Raw genomic sequence first — 20,241 nt, forward strand, 5'->3', positions numbered from 1 at the left:
TTTTAGCATGGGGAAATCCTTCTAAGACCCTAACTGACCGAATATTAATTTTACAGAAGCGTGCATTAAGAATAATTCATAATGTCTACTTTCGTTCCCACACTAACCACTTATTTTCACAAGACAAAATTCTTAAAATTAAAGACTCGTATTCTTGGTACCTCGGTATCTTTATGTTCCAGCTGATTAATAACGTTGTTGTTGTTTTTTGTTGTAATGGCAATCAGTCAAGACCTGACTATTATCACCAACGCCTTTCTTTTTAATATTAATTTCTTTCTTTCTCTTTTTAAAAAAATAAGAGTATCAAAAATATAATTTAAATATAGGCTTCTCTCTTTTTTTCTTATTCTTTTTTTTTTTTCCCCTTAAAATGAAATGAAAGAGAAAATAGATGAAGAAAGAAAAAAATAAATAAATAATAATACGACAAAATGTAGATTTTTGTATCCTGTAGGTTACTGCGTAGTCCTGTCCGTTCTAAGACACCGTCCAGACACCGTCCTGTCTCTCGGGTGTAGACAGGGGGCTCCCTTTGGGATACATAAATAATCTGGAAACTCGAAAGAAGAAAGGAATTGATCAACAATTTTAAAATCAAGAGGGTACTTTTCCGGGGAAATTGGCTTTGAGCGACCTCGCAGACTTTAATGAATCTTCGATCAAAAGAAAAACAATTTTGTGATAGAGTGGTGTTTATAATACATGTTGCATTGGATAATTAAACTTTTTAGGGGAAACAAACAAAATGTGGGCTTTTGTGAGTGGTGGTGCAATAAAAATTATTAAAAAAAAAAAAAAAAAAAAAAAAAAAAAAAATGCTCGATTATTTTGGGTTAGTTGAAACGTTTCGTTCTTAGAACGAAACGGTATAAAGCGTTTTGAATGTTAGCTTCTGATGAATTTAAGAGCCTTAAAATATCGTCGGAATTTATACAATCTGTTTCAGCGAGTAGCATGGATCTTTCAATTAAATATTTCGGGCACTTTGCTATAAAGTGTTCAGTGGTTTCTACTTCTCGACACGAGTTACAGTGTCCAGTTGGATGAATTCCCATTCGGCCTAGATCCGCGTTAAGACCAATGTGTCCAAGTCGTAAACGACGTATTATCTTTTCTTTTGCTCGCTCTAGTTTGCAATTGAAGGTTTGTGCAACCGATTTTTGGATTGTTTTGTAATGTGTATTTGGAGAAACCTGCCATCTTAATTGCCACAGCTCGGTAAAATGCCTCTCTAAAATGCTGTTCACTTCTGAGATATTAAGGCTGTTTGTTATTTCAATGTGTTTGCTGAGGGCTGCCTTAGCATGAAAATCCGCACATTCATTTCCCGTTATTCCACAGTGGGAGGGAATCCATTCAAAGCTAACATTTATATTTTTTAATTTAAGGTGGGATAAGCTTACAAGTATTTCTGAAATAAAATTCTCTTCTTTTTTGTTCTTTATTGCTACTAAGGCACTTAATGAGTCGCTGAATATAACTGATCCTACATATAAAGTATCTAACTGGTGTAACCAATTGAGGGCCAGCATTATCGAGTTACCTCTCCCGATTTCCTCCATTTTCCAAAAAAATAACGAGATACATTCATACCCCACAAGACAGTCGAACCACTTCCACACTCCTCGCATGAGAACAGCTTTCGCACAAAAGACAATTATTTACACCGGTCCAGTATTTTGGAATAACATAGATCCATCTCTTAAACAAAGTATTAGTCTATGCATTTTTTTTTTAAGTTAAAGACTAAACTTTTAGACACATATAGATGTACATGATAGAATCTCGGTTTGTTTGACTCTCGACTTAATTTCTTTCTCAATCTCCCTTTTCTAGAGCTTTTGTTTTTGTCTTCTACTATTTTCCTCCATTCATTTTTTTTTCTTTTCTTTTCTTTTTCTTCCTCATTTTTCTTCTTTTTTTCCTTCTTCCTAGCTACATATTGTCTATTTATTGATCTATAAGCATACTTTGTTCATGTTTTATTGTAAAATTTGCATCTGAGGAACTAACACTTCAACAAGCTCTGCTTCAAGTTAGTTCCTCTTTTCTAGTGCTATTTCCACTATATTTATCGTTTCATTACATATTTGTTGTGATATAATTATTTTTGTATTATGTTTTGCATGGGAAATAAAAATCAATCAATCAAATACATTAAAACACACATGCATGGGACCAAACAATAAGTCACGCATCATTTGTTATAGACATCGGCGGAGGAAAAAATTGGAGCAAGTGCACTTTATTTTACATAATCAAACATCATGAATACAGTTTTTTGTAGGCCTAAGCTCAATACTGATTCCATCTGGATGAAAATTCATTATCGTTTAAGCGGGAATTTGATGCTCTCATCACCAAGTGTGTACATTATAATCATAGCGAGAAATGCATGAATTACGCATCTCTTTTATTGTCCGCCACAATTTAATCTTGTCCAAGGTTATCCCCTTTTACCACTTTAAAACCTTCTTCCTGAACTCCGATTAAATCAATTTGATTAATTATTAGGCGAGGCGCGACGGGGAATTCGGTAATTTCAACAGCGATATGCGGTATAGGTGTCATCAATATGATATATACGTTTTTTGTTGTAGGTGCTTAATTGAGTATTAAAATTCATGATATCGGTACAAACGATAACTTATTTATTTATTCATTTATTCATTAAAAAAATATTCATACAGGATGACAATATCAGCCAAAGTTGTTTTTATATATTGTTGATGTAACATCGATGCTCGTTTAGATATAACCTGGTACATCACATGAAATGACGTTTTTATTGTATATCCTGGTGCACATTACATGAACCGACTGTGATCCGATTCTTGAAAACTTGAATTACATTAGTTATGGAAATTTAAACAATTACTTTTTTTGCTGATTTAGATTGTACTGAATAATAATAAGAACGCCATTTGGTGACGGTAAGTCACCTAGTCAGAATAGATGCCGAATCGGCACCCAATCGTAGACAATTTTACTACTGTACTGGCCTGATCGAGGTCACAACGATTCTGAGACGTCTTAGCTTCTCGTCTTTCAATGAAGCTTGGAATCCCCTACATTTTAGATTTAACTAATCACATAGTCTCGATCATTAAGATTTTAAATGTTGGAATGATCAAATAAAATGCTGTTAAAATTCTTCAAAAATCGGAATTCAGTTGGATCTTGTTGTGTGCCCTGAGCCTAACCTGTATGAATGGTAACTGCAAGAAATGAAAGTCCTACGCGTCATCACTTAGCTCTGTGTTATGAGATACTTTAAGTCATCAAAGACAAGCAAAAGACGACGCGGTTTACTGCAGCACATCTTAAGCAGGATTTACTCTCTTTGAAATTTACCATTAAACAATTTAGATTTATACCTTTTCACATGTTCTCCTATCATATCCATACACCCGTATACAAAAACAAAAACAAAATCGATTAGTATGATTAGGGGCCTGGAAGGGAAAACACATTTATCACCTACGATGCATTATCTTGTGGGGTGACATGCAGCTCATCAGAGGCCTATTAACCAGCAGACGTGTATTAAAAGCTGGTTACCCCTCTCCGCTTCTGTTTGGAAGTAAAAGAGTCTTGCAATGGGTCCGCGCTAGCCGCTTGTATACCCTACTCCCTCTTTAAAGGAAGCAGTCCCCTATTGTTTTTTTTTTAAAAATAGTATGCAATTGCGAACTATAATTGTTGACAGCTGGTCACACCAGCAGTCCCTCAATTGAGAGTCCCAAATAGCCCAATCAAATTGGCCCGCTGCTGCTCAGGTGATGTAATGCATCACTTATCTATTAAAAGAACAAAAGTGACTCTAGATATATCTATTAATGCATGTAACGTAGGAAATTTGTGGAATAAAGATGGTGATAGTATGGAAGTTTACACTTATATCGGAGAAGGTGATATTGTATGACACAAGAGCACCCAGATCTAAAAGCAATGCTCATGTTGAATCCCGTGTAAGACATCCCAATATCGTTTGAAATCAATACCCGATAAAGTGGCTTCTGTTTATATTACGCCATGTATGCAGTGATGAAATAACGAACCTATACTATAATGCATGTAGTGGTAGAAAACAAATATTGGATAAAGATAATAGCTATTTTGTCTCGATGGGAAATGGTGGCAAACTAAAAAGAGGCACACGTCATTGCCCATCATTAGGGAGGGGGGGGGGGTAACCTTTTCTTCGTGAATGATATAATTGTATAAGTATCAAACGGGGATTTACCCGAAACTCCCAGGGATGGAAGGCAGGATATTTGCGGTCCATCAAAAGTATACAAATCGTCGCTGTTTTCACGAAGTGACGGTAGTGAAAAAAAATTGCATTCACGTTGCGTTACGATTTTCCTCACTACCGTCACTTCGTGAAAACAAGGACGAAATGTTGACTGTTTTGAGGGACACTGTAATAAAACTATTACCCAGGCAGGTGATATTGAAACTGTACTGTATCCCTTAACGAAGTCGAGGGACAAATTGCAGTATTGCGTTCGCCAAGGGCCTATAGTTTTTAAACGTAACCCATAATATAAGCAGTCAATTTTGTTGTTTTTATTCCACAATCCCAAGTGTCAGTGCTGCACTGTCTAGGTCTTCTGATATTGATATGTTGGCAACACTATACTTAAAAACTAACGTTGAACACGCCTGATAGTTGTTTTCTCCAACACGATTCAGTTTCCTTTTTTTTTCATCTTGCGATCTATGTTTCTACCTTCCTAAACTCCAAAGCCCTGGTTTATCATTTCGTTTCCTATAGGCCTACGCAGCTCTTAAGGGTAAAACACTGCTACATGTCTCTATGTAATTCATTTCAAACGTTTCACAGATTATGTTTTAATATCTTCACGCATTTATTTCATGCTAACTTTTTTATATTCCATATGTGAAGTGATCCAAAAACAAAATCAACGAAGATCTTCCTATAAAAAATTGGAAGATTTATATAAAACTTACTTCAACTTGTTTTATCAGCAGTAACATATTCACTTATTCTTATTCGATTTGATATTTTACAGGTCTGGACAGCAAGAGACGTACATCATCGATTACTCCATTGTGTATCCATGGATACCACGTTCGATTGACAGCACCAATAAAGGCGAATTTACTAGCGAAACGAAGTGGCACCGAAAAGGTCGTCTAATGATCGTGCGCGCTTCCTATACGCGTGATTGATTCAAAATCTTTAGTATAAAGGAAAACGCATTAATACATCAATCATTAAACATCGGTTAAGATGAGAAATGTCGGTCGACGCCTTGGGGAAAACAAGAGAGCACTCTTCAGTCTCTAAGGTCTGACATCGCCAGGCCTAGTGTTCCCAAGTTGGCCGAAAGGTTGGTGATTAAGAAAGGTATCAAAGTGATTTTTGGCAAAACCTTCAACTTGGGAAGTAAATTTCACTTATCGTATCAAGATGGAAAACGCAAGTAATATTAATCCAAATGGCTCCAGCTCTTCTTATGATTCGTTTGATTCCGAAGATGTAAAAGAACTTTCAGCGCATTCAACGGCGTGGCTGGCCACAGTACCCTTGACCCTATCAGTCATAATCGCTGTTACAATCATGGGAAACATGATGGTGATTGCAGCTTACTTTCGGGATCAACGCATCAGAAGCAATGTGGCGAATCTCTTCATCCTGAACCTCGCAATCACGGACTTAATCGTCGGTACCTTCATCATTACCGTTAATACTTCCTGGATGATCAAAGACTCCTGGACTACTGGTGAAATCCAGTGCAAGCTCTGGTTGATCGTAGATTTCACTGTCACCATGATGTCCGTGATAACCATGGTGCTGATCAGCTGGGACCGGTACTGTCTTGTGAAGATGGGGATGCAGTATAAGACGTTTCAGACCAAGAAGCGCATTTACGTGATCCTCGTTGTTGCTTGGACGTCTGTTGGTCTGTGGTATTCATTTCTGACCTTCGCTTGGAGCCCCATCACCGGAAACTACAACGTGGATTATTCACAAGACTGTGAAATGGAATTAACATTCAACGTGGCCGCAACACTTGTCGTGAACATATTTGAGTTTTTCATTCCGTTTACAGTCTTAATCTTTCTAAACACTGTTGTGTTTATCAATATCAAACGGAGATCCAAAGGCACCGTAGGACAAAGTCCTTCAACAAATAGTTCGGTTAGTTCCCCCAAGAAGAGCTATAAGCAGAATACCAGGTCGCCCCGACGAGGAAACTTCTGTCATTCGGAAGAGCCAGCTAGCCAAGGGGTCGATTCTTGTAATCCTGCTGCCAACGCAGCTGCTGATCCAATTGAAAGTCACGCAGATGGTGAGGAAACCCTCAATAAAGAACTATCTACACATTCAAAGAAAGAATGTCGGATGTTCGCAAGACACCGGAAAGCAGCTTTCGTTTTGTCCATCCTGATCGGGTGTTTCCTGCTCTGCTGGTTACCTTATCAGGTGACGAGCATAATGTTTGCTGTTTGCAACACCAACTGCATTTCGGACAGTATGTGGGAGATCACAAATTCACTCTTGTGGTGTAACTCCACCATTAATCCGTTCATTTATGCCGCCACTAACGTGCACTTTCGTCGAAACTTTCGGCAGTTTCTGCTCCTCGATCGCTGGGCTTGTGATGTGAAACGCTGTAAAGGGAAACTCCAAACGGCAAACAGGAATCAGGTTGTCACTGATAACGGTATGGATAGCACAGTGACCTGACATATATTACATTAGATTTGAATGTACCTTTAAATTTGAAGAGCTTTATTCCCAAAGGGTTTAAATCCACTTTTAGTTTTTTTTTTATTGTAAATCAAGGGTTTTTCATTGACCACTTTCACTTTTTTTGCATATATGGTAGGAGTATTGTATTTTATCTTTTTGACTATCTTTAAAGAAAATCTAGCAATGAGTTCTATTACTCAGATTTCTAAAAAATTAAAACTTTCGTCGATTTAGTACCTTTACGGAATGAAATTCATATCGGCTGTCCTCTTTTCCCCGTTTTAACAATGTTTTCGATTCAAATTGTCATTTGAAGCACAGTAATACTGGTAGCAGAATATTTTTATCATATTTTCGAATGTTATTTGTGGTTAAATTTTGAAAATGTTGTTATTTCCTTTAAAAGCAACGCTTTCGGGTACTTCATTTAAAGTTTATCTGTACTAGTTTATAGGAGGGTTTAGACCACCCTGCCTGTTCACTGGACAGATGGTTATCTCATCAACTGAGCTATCAATTAACATAAGAAAAAGAGGATCATGGGGGACCAATGGTCATCGATGTAGAGGGAGCAAGTAGCTACAAGTAGGACAGTGTGGCTTTAAAGAAGGAGCTGAAACATAACATTAGTTTCAATGTTAAAATATGTTGAATTCATTGACGTTTTGCACGGACTATTTTGACTAGTATCTCCGTCTTATCGTAAAACTAAGCTTAATGAAACTTGGTTTAAACAAACAAATTCCTAATCAACATAGTGGATTTACTTCCTTGGAAATGAAACAATTTTGAGTCTAGCCCCTTTTGGAATGAAACAAAATGTTGTGATCAAATTTGTTTATCTTTCCCAAAATATGCTTTTAAAGGTAACATAGTTCAGTTGTTTACGATGTATCAGATTCATTATTTATCTTTCAGTTTAATTTTTAATCAAAAGTGGATGTAGCCCCTTTTTAAATCAATCATTTATCTATGATAAATCACATGTTGTGTTGCAAAAGATTTACGGTCCTAACTACATGAAAATTGGGTGCATGAGCATTAGAAATGTAATACAATGGTTGCACAACTTGATACACGGCTGGCATTGCGCCTACTTTTCTTGTAGTTCCCGGCAGTCAGTTACATTCTGTTCTTTCTGTTTCGCCTAATCCTCGAAAAACTTGTGTTTTAAGGTCAGATCCGAAGCAGGAACGCAGTGACACCGGTTACCTGTCATTTTGCCGAAGTTTCATAATTCTGAAGATCCATTTTTTCGGAAGATTCGCAAGTCCATAGGGCTTCTTCAGGTTAAGAAAATATGTAGAAGCACTATGGGCAGGATGAGCGAAATTGTGATACACCAATACATTGCCAACACAGGATTTGTATGTGTGTGTTGAGTCTCTTGTTTCATATGTATATAAATATATATATAGAATACGAGATATCTTGAAAATATATATGTATACAAGATGTATACATACTATCGCATATATTGTGTATATGTATATATGTATTATATATTGTATATACATTTATGTGTACCAGTATGTCATACCAGTATGTAATGCTATGGTCACATAACCCAAAAGTAGCCTGCTCGGCGGCTGAGCGGCGAATTTTTAACCAATTCTGCCCGGCGGCTGCCCGGCCACCGAGCGGCGGCCGCCCAGGCACCGCTCGTTTTTAGGGCATCGCTCGGTCGCCGCTGAAGTTTTAGCGCGGAGTTAAAATTTGGGCGGCGCCTGCTCACTTTTTAGTCGCCGCCCAAAATACGCTCGGTGCCTGGGCGGTCGCTGACCGGGCACCGACGTAATCGCTGGGCGATGCCTAATTCCAGCAGCGACCGAGCAGGCTACTGATCGATCGGTCGCTGGTCTGATTTGTGACCATAGCTTAAAAAGCGGATAATAAAAAAGGCTTGTCCATGGATATCTGACGAGATTGTTAAGCTTATGACGGAACGTGATAAAGTTCTCAATGCTGCTAAAGCTAACAAAAGTGATGATCTTTGGAACACCTACAAACATCTAAAGAATACAGTTATTCATATCATGATGAAAAGAAAAAGAGAAATTTAATGCAGACCAGATCTCGCAAAATCATAACAATAGTAAGCAAATGTGGAGATGTTTTAGAAACCTTGTGTCCGACAATGCAAATATTGCTGAAGCTTTTAATGACTTCTTCATTTCTAATGATACTAAGATTACAAAGGACCTGCGAAGACTTACGTCTGAACTGAGAGTAGACGAGGACAATAATATTGGTCTAACTCATTCGCAATTTAATTTGAATTTGATTTATGAGGATTTTGTATTGAAACAGATTGATAATTTGAGTATAGATAAAGCAACTGGTGAAGATCACATCAGATGTACACTTTTAAAGATGACGAAGAATGTTATCGCAGAGTCTCTTTGTGATATCATTAACAAATTCCTGTCTACAGGAGTTGTTCCAACGTGAATGGAAAAAGGTTCGGGTAGTACCAATATTCAAATCTGGAGATATTTCTACTTTGAATAATTACCGCCCCATTTCAATATTACCTATCGTGAATAAAATTATGGAAAGGGCCGTCCACCAATAACTCAGTGAATTCTTGGACCGGAATCAATAATTACCCCTTATCAGTCTGGTGTTAGACCTAAACATTCAACAGCTACTGCCCTTGCAAAACTTGTAAATCTATGGTCGTTGAATGTTGATAACAAAGAAATTTCTGGAGTTGCCTTCATAGATCTTCGTAAGGCTTTTGATACTGTTGGTCATGAGCTACTTCTACATAAACTAGCTTGTATAGGTTGTAGTACTATGACTAGTTATCGGTTCAAATCATATTTAGGGGATCGACAACAAGCGACCCAATTCAAAGGAGCCAAGTCGCATCCATCAACCATCAAATTAGGTGTGCCACAAGGTTCAATTCTTGGTCCCCTTTTATTTTCAATATATGTTAATAGTCTACCTGAATGTATTCATGAAGGTATCATAGATATGTATGCTGACGATACGACACTTACCGTTAGAGCAAATGATGCAACTGTTGTAGAAGAAAAAATACCTGTTGCATTAAACAGAGTCATGGCATGGATTAAGGAAAATCGTCTTGTTCTTAACACTAAAAAAACTTGTGTTATGTTAATAGGCTCTCGTGCTAATCTCAAGAAAATTGAATATTTCACCTTTTCATTAAATGTCAATTTGATCAAAAGAGTTCAATTCACCAAATGCTTAGGACTTTTGATAGATGAAGAATTAAAATAGTCTAAACAAATCGAAAACGTAAGTAAACATACCCAGAAAAACATTAAATAATCATGAGAGCAAAGAGTTTTTTGCCTCAAAAATCCTTAAAGTTACTTTATAAGAGTCTAGTGTTGCCACGATTAAATTACTGCTCTGCTGTATGGTCGGACAGATTTCATTCTCATACAACTAAGCTGCAAAAAATTCAAATGAGGGCCGCAAGAATAATATTAAACAAGACATATGACACACCGTCGGCTGATTTGTTCACAAGTCTTAAATGGATGACACTAGACAAGCGGTTTGAGTCAAGTCGCATTATGATGATATATAAATGCGTTCATAACTTAGCACCTTCTTACCTTCAGGTAGGCTTAATCAATCCTAATGATGTACATGAGCATCATACAAGGCAAATAGACAGTGGATGTTTACGTGTGCCTAGATTTCACACTGATTGTTATAAGTGTAGCCCAATTGTTTCTTCCATATTTGAATGGAATAAGCTAGATGATTCATTGAGAACGGCTTCTTCTGTCAATTGATTTAAGAGATTGTTTAAACAAAGTTGTAATTTGTGAATGGCTTAGCCGAACATACACTACGTGCATGTTTTGTAATATTAACATGACTTATTCACATAATTGCGACTTAATAAATATTTTCCTATTGACATTACTGTTAACTAGGTTAATGATATATATTTATTTTACAAATGAGTATTATTTGTGTTAACTGTTTTGTATAAACGTTATAAACGATGTAAATATGTTCATGTTTATTCAGGGCCCCATGGAAGACCACTACTTGTTGGTGAATGGGCTACCCTGTTAAAAGATTAGAAATAAATAAATAACATCAATGTGTACAAGATATGCGATATTAAGTCCACGTTTTGGTATGACCTGATGCAATATAAGATGAGGAAGACGATAAGCGAAGACGTGATGTACGTTGAAAATTCGTGAAGTAATAAAAACTGTCGGATTTAAAGCATAAACTTTCTCTTCTGTATCATTTATATACATGGTATAAACGTATGTATATTAAATTGTCCTGGCGACTCTAATGTATTCCTACTGTCCCTATTACTATGATTGTCATTATTGCTACATTAACCCTTTGCCTACTGGAACCGGGTAGACGCTGTATTAAGCCTATGGGAATGAGAGAATACACCAGTTTACAGTTGTATCAGTGCGCATGCGCAGACAGTTGACCTCGGGTCATTGGCCCCGGAAGCGGGGCCAATAATCTTTGACCAGTGGTATTTATGCGTAAATTAAGATTGCGCCCATGCAAATGATAATGTGCGCGCACAACGCAGCGCGTAGGCAGTGATATCATCAAAATTTGCATGGGCGCAATCTTAATTTACGAATAAATACATGACCTCTAGGTCATTGGCCTTGTTTGAAATGGCGCACACAACTGTAAACTGGTGTATTAAGTCGTCAACAAGTTAATAAGAAAGGCTTGATAACCGGTCAAAATTATTTCAATAAACACATCGTCAGTGTTCCTTTTTTTCGTCTGGATGTTATTAAGTATAACAATAGCTAAATTGATTATTAGTATAACTTGGAAAATATTTTGAACAAGATTTACTAAATGAAGTATCAACAGAACATGTACAGAAGTCGACAGAGCCACCTGAAAGAGGTACATTGAGGAAATATCAGACTGACACGAAAAACATCATTTGATCAAAAGCACTTTTAAATGAGTGCACTTTATACAATTCTAAAAAACTTATTTACCAGAATAAAAATGAATAAGTTTCTCCTGAAATTGTTTCATATCATTGGGCCACTTTCCGATTCCACCCGATTGTTTAGTCCCATCTACCCCTAAATAAAGGCAGTATAGAAATGCCTTATTATTACTATTATTATTAATTGATTTGTAGTGCGACTGTTTCTTCTTCTCAAGACTGAATATGCTGGATCAAACCTTAGTCTCTTTAAATGTTCACGTTACAAATTCGTAGTAATAATCAACAATTTCCAATACATTGTTACAGGTTTCTTTGACAATGCAATCACATAAATAGTAGGTGACATAGTACCATCAGGCAATGGAAATAATAATAATAATAATAATAATAATAATAATAATAATAATAATAATAATAATAATAATAGCCTAATAGTCGGCTCCAAATTTTATTAAACCGAAACGGAAATTCTTTTTGCCCAGTTGATCGTGAGCCCGGCAGCCACTGAGCAGCACCAGATCGACGTTGCTCTATCCCTTATTGTTGAACGCCAAACAATGTAGCAACAACTCCCATCTCTTCATACTTTATCATTGTCACGAGTCGATGATCGACAGAAGAAGACCAGGACGCTGTTGAGGAGTCGTGCGAGAAAGATATTTATGCCTGCTATGACAGAAAAATAGATGTCATACGTCATAATATTTCACTTGAAATTGTACCTCACAACTAACACAGATTAAAATACCTAAAATGGAAATTTGGCACTGACGATTATAATACGGTATACAACAGCGAGTTATTATTTTGTTAAAAATTCTAAATCAGATGATTTTTCTAGAACATTCCTTTGCACAGATAAGAGGGGGCGCCCCAACTTTAAAATTTGCTGCGAGGTTGAGTTCTCCATTCATCCACAATGAATTAAAACCTGAATATGAATTACAAAAAATCCCACAATGCTATCAACAAAACAAAAAAAGGATAGAATTAAGGAGATATTTTTATCAATCATTTCGACTTCATTTGAAAATGTTTCGTTCGAAACAGTATTAAGTGAGTTAATGTTAAAACTGCTGTTTGTATATTGCTTTGAGTAGTTGTTTGTAATATTAACATAAAATGATGTACCAAATAGTTTTCATAGAAGTAATAGTTTGTAATTCTCTATTTTTCCCTTCTTTACTATCCTTCTCTCATATATCGTCTCCATTTTCGTCTCCCTACCTATCTCTTTTTCTTACTATAATCTTAGTTGGACACCTTTTTGTTCGTCTTCTAACGGCACATCATCCTCATCTCGCTCCCTTCCTCATTCTTTCATTCTCTCTCTCTCTCTCTTTTGTCACACTTTCTTGTATATTTGTAACTCACAACTTAAACTTCAAACAAATGGGAGGTAAGTTTCTTAAGGGGACCTATAGCATCACAAGCTTCGCTTCTCTTATTTGTCCCTCACACTCTCTCTTTATCTTAAAACAAACAAGAATTTGAGTTTCTTCTGTTTCAGCTTTTGATGATACAGGCTATATATCGTGTAATAGTTATTAAGGTGTTATAATTTCTGACATTTGTATTTCTGTTTTCAGTTGTATTATATTTTGAACTTAAAGCTTGCTGTTAAAAATTGTTTGAGATGTCTGGAAATAAATGAATAAACTTGGAACTTAAAATAGACTTGAATCGTCCTTACTCGAGTATGCTTGGTCATGTTGGTATTATAACTTTGGGTCGTGTTCTTTACGCTTTTGTCCATACATTGCACAGACGCTTCAGAAAACAGAAGAGAAAATAGCTAAAGTATAAACAATTTTAAAAAGCAGTTCGACCCCTTTTCGAAAGCTAAAACAAATTCTACACGTCCCATTTGTTTGAATTTTAAGTTGTGAGCTAAAAATGAAGCAGTTTAGAATTATAATTTCTTTTCCTCTATCACCAACTAAAAATGTTTGCAATGCCTTTGGGTGACATTACGGAGATAATGGCTTATTACCCAGGTCATTGCTTAGCGTGCAATGTCTTAGATATTTTCGAACGTTATTACGATACCACCCTTCAATTTCTTTTTCTTGGCCGTTTTATATGTTGATTTGAGAATGGCTTCCTCTGCAGCAATATGAAAACAGTGCTAGATTAAATTTTGTTTACAAAGAATTTTCAAAAACTTTGTCTATATAATTTCACGCACGATATTTAAAGGATACATTTTGAATATTTTGAAAGTTTGATGGAGTTTGCACAAGTCTGTAAAGGGGACTTACTGCCTTTAAAGGACGACTGTACTAGTTTAGCTAGGAGTGATTAGACTACCCACGATGGTCACTGACAGGTGGCTATCTCATCAACTCAGCTCTCAATTAACATAAGAAAAAGAGGATCATCGGGGACCAATGGTCACCGATTAGGCATTGCTTTCTATATAGAGGGAGCAAGTAGCTACAAGTACTACAGTGGGGCTTTAAGGATACCACGTGGGATGTACTGTTTATGTCGGACAGAGATACATGTACATCTTTCTACCAAGCCAGGAGAAAATATATATTAAATTATTCATGTTGTGTATTGATATGACTATAGGGACCTCACGGAGAACAATTATGGGTAATATAACCAATACAATTTTCATTATCAGTTATATTTATCATGATGGTGATTATGATGATGATATTTATTGTTATTATCATTATTAGTAGTAGTAAAAGTAGTAGTAGTAGTAGTACTTACATTATTAATGTAATTGTAATTTATAATATTTGTATTACTTTATTATCATTATCACTTTCACTATCATTACTATTATTAGAAGTTGAAGTAGTAGTAGTTATAGTATAATTGTATATTCAAATATTACTCCTGTAATTATCATCATCATTATTGCTATTTTTACTCTTTTATTGCATTTTACTTCGCACTCTTTCCCTTGTACTGCAGATTTGAAATCTATTATCATTATCATTTTTGTATGATTGTAAGCGTTAGATATATAAAGAGCTCGGTTCCAAAACGTACTAAATTTGTTAATCCAAGTTCTAACTAAAACAAGATTTTTGTTTTGTTATCATAGTTGTGGTGGTGGTTATTTTCCTTGTCAGCTAAGAAAGCAGTTAATGCTTGTTAGTAAGCAACCAAAAGACCGACGGATTTAGGTCCTCTCTGAGGGACCTGGTAATTACTAAAGGGCACTAGCGCATCGTCTTGGTTTCGAACCCGGGTCACCGGATTACAAGACCACTGCTTTACCGACTGAGCTATCGCGCCTCCACGTTAGTTAGCAATGTCAGTTTGGAATGATACTTTGTCTGATTATACTATTGTATAATACAAGTATAAAAAACACTCTTTTAAAGAATCTAAGTCTGCACAATTTTCTTTCATGATACTATGTTTTTTTTTAAATTTTGTAGATGTAGTACCTTTTGGAACCGACATTGGATGTAGTACTTTTTTACCCGAAAATTTTGCATTGTATGCAAGTTACACCTGAATGCATATTAAACTTGAATGGATATACTACCTTTTTTAACCAAACTGATTTTTAAAATGGCATTTTTTGTTACTTTCATTTTTTTTTTTTAGCTTCATGGGAGTGTCAGTGTATGAGGCTACTGGAAATGTGTACATTAATGAGAACAAAAATTGATAAAAATGGATATAGTACCTTTTGGTACGGCCAAGCTCTTTATATATTGTGGCATTTTGGGGTTTGATCTTTCTATACAAAAAATGTAATAAAAAAAAGGTTCTAGTGGAAACCTATTTCTATTCTGCTTCATCGTGACAGATAATGGAATTAAATAGAGGAAAGAGTTCGGTTGAGCTAACGATTTCTTAAAAAGAGTATAAGGTAAGAGCTACTTTATATCGCATTTCCGATGGGATGATTAACTGCGCCATTTGAATGTAGCTTTTATTTTTTATTGTTGTATTACTTTGTCATAAATATCTAAAGGAGAATTTCTCTCGACAGAGAGAAGTAAGAGAGGTATACTTCATTGAGAGTAATGAATAAATGCAATATTGATCGACCTAATTTTAAAAAATTGTATCGCACAGGAGGATCGTGATAAAAGCACCATTCTTATGATATGCGTCTACTAGTAACAAACATAGTCGATAGTCGAACACCAACATATATACAAGGGAAAAGCCACGTGCTTCGTTCCAAATGACATTTGCAAATAATGGTTTGGTCAAGCTGTAATTAAACGACTTATGAATACACCGGGAATTTTTCCGCAATATGCTTTTATCTGGTAGGACTTAACTCCTTGAAATGCTCGAGCTCCTTTATGACAGCCATGCTAAAGCCGGGGTATTATTTGTGCAGCGACAGAAGTGACAAGTTTGAAAGACATGAGCGTTACACAAAAGCCTCTATTATATTACTATCAATAAAGATTCCTATTTATTTGAATGAGATGCTTGACGTGTTTGCGTCTCTTTTAAAGTATTTTGCAATGGCATTGAAATGGTTTAATTTTTTTTTATATCGCTGAACTTTAGCAGACATTAACACGCGTCATATGCAGTCAGAGGTGGAATGCGTTGACGTTTATCAAAGAAAGGTTAAACAAAAAAAGGGATATGAATTGAGTATCATCTCACACGTGGTCATACTACATTAATATATATCTATATGCTTTCTATTTTAAACATCTGTCTATATATTAATTTGTAAGATATGAACCAAAACAAACATGAACAACTTGAAAATAATAATATCAATGATTATAAAAATAAAGAAAATAAAGATAATAATAAATGATAATAAAGAGTAGTACTTATCTAACAATAGTAATAATCATAATCATAATCATTAGCTCTCGTAAATCACTCGTTTCTCTCAGACATGACACTCCTTATGCATCAGTAGTATCAAACAATTTTTTAGCAAAAGTGCTGTTGGAAATAACATATATGAATAGCTTTTGAAATGTCCGTGAATATATAAATGCATTGCGAAAAGAAATGACGTAGTAGGACACGCTTATCGATCACGCAGAAAAATAAATATTTGATAAGAATAAAGCAATTGACAGGACTTACAAGATCAGCCATTGGTAAGTGGGTACGATTTTTCAAAGGTTGCTTACATGTATTGTTAGATTTATACTTGAATGTCAAATAAGACTTCAATGAGGCTAATCGGCTTAAAAACCTTTTCAATCGTACAAGCAAAATGACATCACTCTTGCTTTGAATCATCAATAGGATTTGATCGCTCTTTAATAACTAATGCTTCGAAGTTTCCTCTCAAGTGATATAATATTTTGTTCGCCTTGACAGCTTTCTAGAAATTAGTACAGGGTCAGTGATGCAAGAGGAAGTTCTATGTACCCAACGACATTTAGAGGGAAGGAGGGAATTACCTGTTCCAACCGACCCCGAACATTCAATTAGATATTTATCATTTGTATAACATTATTCAAGGGACTTTTAATCATTGGCTTAATAAATGAATTATGTAATGACGAAATAAATATTCTTATAGTAGTGAAATGTTATCTTTAAATGATATTTTAGTGTGAAAATAAGTTTAAAACTTTCGTATGTATGTGAAAGTGTTTGAGAGTGTGTGTACAGGTGAGTATATGGCTGTCCGTATGAGTGTGCGGTGTGAGAAAGGGCGCGTTCATGCTTGATTTTGAAGGCAGAATGAGCGATTTGTAACGCTCATCGTAAACACTCATCGTAATCGCAGTTCCACGGTGCACTGTTCATGCTCACTTCTCCAGGCAATTCTCCTTGGGTGGCCTTCAGCTGGATTCGCAAACCTGTGTGCGCATGCTACGTAGACCCACTAGAGGTCAGTGCGTTGACCCCATTTAAACGCGTTTACAAATTGTAAACGCATCTTTTTGTGAGTTTACGATCGGCGATCGTGATCGCCGTTTTTCGGTGATTCTACAAAAGTGAGCATGAACGCAAGCGTGTTTTAAACTAAACGCGTAACAGATGCCTGATTCTGGCCGTCAAAATCAAGCATGAACGCGCCCTTAGATAAACTCCGAGGCAAGAGAGAACATTAACTCAAAGCTCTTTTATGTTATGTAGAAGTGTGAAATTTACCTTGATTGAAGACTAGAAGCAGAATATTTTCCGTATGAATTGCTGATAAAGTATTAATGCAAATGAAAGTAACATGTACGATTTCTACAAAGTAAAACGCATTTATTTCATACATATTGTTTATTTTTGGTGGTGTCCCTTACTTTCTATGTCATTTCATCCATTACAAGACAACATGTATTTCTCTTTTTTGAATAACCTATGCCCGATCAATCAAATGACTATGACTATGAAATTATATCGAAAGTCGATTTATCATCTTTAAACCTGTTATTGTCATTACGTGTTGATTTTTATTGATATCAGTTATGTTCAATATAGGATGACACATGTTTGCCTCTTTATAGTTCCTTACAATAGTACTGTAGTATTCATTTAGTAATTAATAAAGAGAGTGCGACAAACAGATCGGACTCAAGGATATATCACAAAAGAGCAAGTACGACCCGGGACAATGGATTTACCAACGCGGGGCGTATTGGATATACATACAGTTGTACAGATACCATAAAAATTTCAAATGAAATCATATACTTGAAATATTAAACATTTCAGAAATGTACATAAAAAAAATACGAGACTAAAAGGTTATTTTGAACAAAGAGCACGATGCGGCAACTAACGTATAGCATTTATGAAGACTGGGGACGGAAAATTGCATCAAATGCCATCTTTAATAGCTTAACAGCTTGTAAGATGTAGTTTCATAATCAGGGTGTATAAACAGAATTGACGAAGAAATACAATGGTTTGTGAAGATATAGAGAATAGCTGAGTCCGCTCTTTGAAATAATCCACTCAACAGCGTTGTATTTTTCAGGATCAACAGCATTCACACGTGAGAAGAGTATCGTCTTTCATAATACCTACATGTATATAAAAGTGACCAGACAGCCGATTGCCATTCGGTTGTCAAGTGTTAATCCATGCCAGCGCCTAACAAATGCTTCTGCTGACTCGAACGATAACAGCTGCTTTTCCATGCAAGAGAGTTCTTCCTTATTTGCTTGGAGCTGTTACACGTCTAATTTTTGGTGAGACTTATACAATCATTTTCTCTCAGCGTCTTCTTCGTTCTTTTTTTTTTTTTGTATTCATGTTATCATCATTATTATTATTATTATCATTATTATCATTATTATCAGGTCTATTATTTATTATCATTATTATCAGGCCTATTAATATTGTATTGATCATTTTTTGTTTTATTATCATTCTTTTCATCGCGTTTATTGTATAAATTTCCCGTGGCTATAGCTTACTTTACACTGAAGAAAATATTGACAGTTTGGTTATGTAACATTGTAAGGTAATTTAAAGGTATTTTCCCAAAAAATATATATCCTCTTTTCAATAGCAAATACAGATTTTGAATTTAAACAACAGTTGTATAGCAATTTTGTTTTGTTCCATTCGTTATTGTTACGTTGGTGTTTATAACTTTGCAAGCTGTATCTTTCTACTTCTTATCTTCTCTCTTTTCTTTTCTTCCTGTGAATGTCTTTACTTTATGTTATCTTTATCTTTCCTCTGTCTTCTGTTGTTGTGAATGTTTGTACTATATACAAACAAAGTTTGTATCTTGTTTATGCTAACTATTTATTTGGGGATCATTCTCATCAAGCCAATTTTGGCTTTCATGATTCCCCACTTAATTTATCTTATGTTGACAATGAACGAACATGTATATGCTTTTGATGTTTTTTAAAAGAGAGTGAAACAAATAAATGAAATGAACAATTAATATTTCAATCATCTAATCCTGTATCTAACATCATAAATCTGTGAAAATAAATGATACTTAACACATTAACAAACAGGCCATGACAAATGTGAAATCAACGGTGGAAGTTTGTAGCGCCATTACAATCTTGCCCCTCCCCCCTCCATCCCGAAACATGAATATTCATATATTTTCTTTTTTTGTTGCATAATTATTTATAACGCTTCGCAATGGATAATTCATAGATTTTCCTTTTTGTTGCATGATTAATCATAACACTTTGCAATGGATACTTTGGTCCTCAACAGAACACCAAGAGGTTATGCTTTACCGATGACGTCACCCTGTCACCCGTGGCTTCAGTAGATTCTGATGTTACCAAGATTTCAAGTTACATCCTACTGTGGCTACCACATCGAAGGCATTAAGCATCCGAGTTTGCAATACAAGAACTGTATCGTACTGTAATCCTAATCGAATTGGGGAAAAAATGAAATCTTGAATTTAGAGAATTATATAACATTGTTATATCGTATGTCAGATTTCTTCACTTACTGTGCACTGTACTTCAGGACAAGTAGCTCACTGCATTCTAAGTGACCTGAGTTAAACAAGAATATCTGAATATGTTGGCGAATCGATTGTGTCACTTTCGTTATAGTATTACAACCTTCAGCTTCTTCGTACTAAGATACTAATAAAGTGGCATTAGTAGATTTTTAACATAATAATAATAATATATGTATTAATTGTGTTTAGTGTTTGAGT

At 35.5% G+C, this 20,241-nt stretch overlaps 1 protein-coding gene across 1 annotated transcript; it reads left to right on the forward strand.

The window, feature by feature from the left end:
• The first annotated feature begins 5,094 nt into the window (after positions 1-5,094).
• Positions 5,095-8,114, forward strand: LOC589822 (muscarinic acetylcholine receptor M5-like). Its single transcript, XM_789455.4, has one exon. The coding sequence runs from the start codon at positions 5,444-5,446 to the stop codon at positions 6,722-6,724; it is 1,281 nt and encodes a 426-aa protein (XP_794548.3). The 5' UTR covers positions 5,095-5,443; the 3' UTR covers positions 6,725-8,114.
• Positions 8,115-20,241: the final 12,127 nt, after the last annotated feature.

This window comes from Strongylocentrotus purpuratus, unplaced genomic scaffold (genome assembly GCF_000002235.5).
Source record: "Strongylocentrotus purpuratus isolate Spur 01 unplaced genomic scaffold, Spur_5.0 spur5_scaffold_17, whole genome shotgun sequence".
NCBI classification, from domain to species: Eukaryota; Metazoa; Echinodermata; class Echinoidea; order Camarodonta; family Strongylocentrotidae; genus Strongylocentrotus; species Strongylocentrotus purpuratus.

Bases quoted from the DNA above. Each gene is read 5' to 3' on its own strand.
- LOC589822 (XM_789455.4), top strand. From the start codon at position 5,444: ATGGAAAACGCAAGTAATATTAATCCAAATGGCTCCAGCTCTTCTTAT.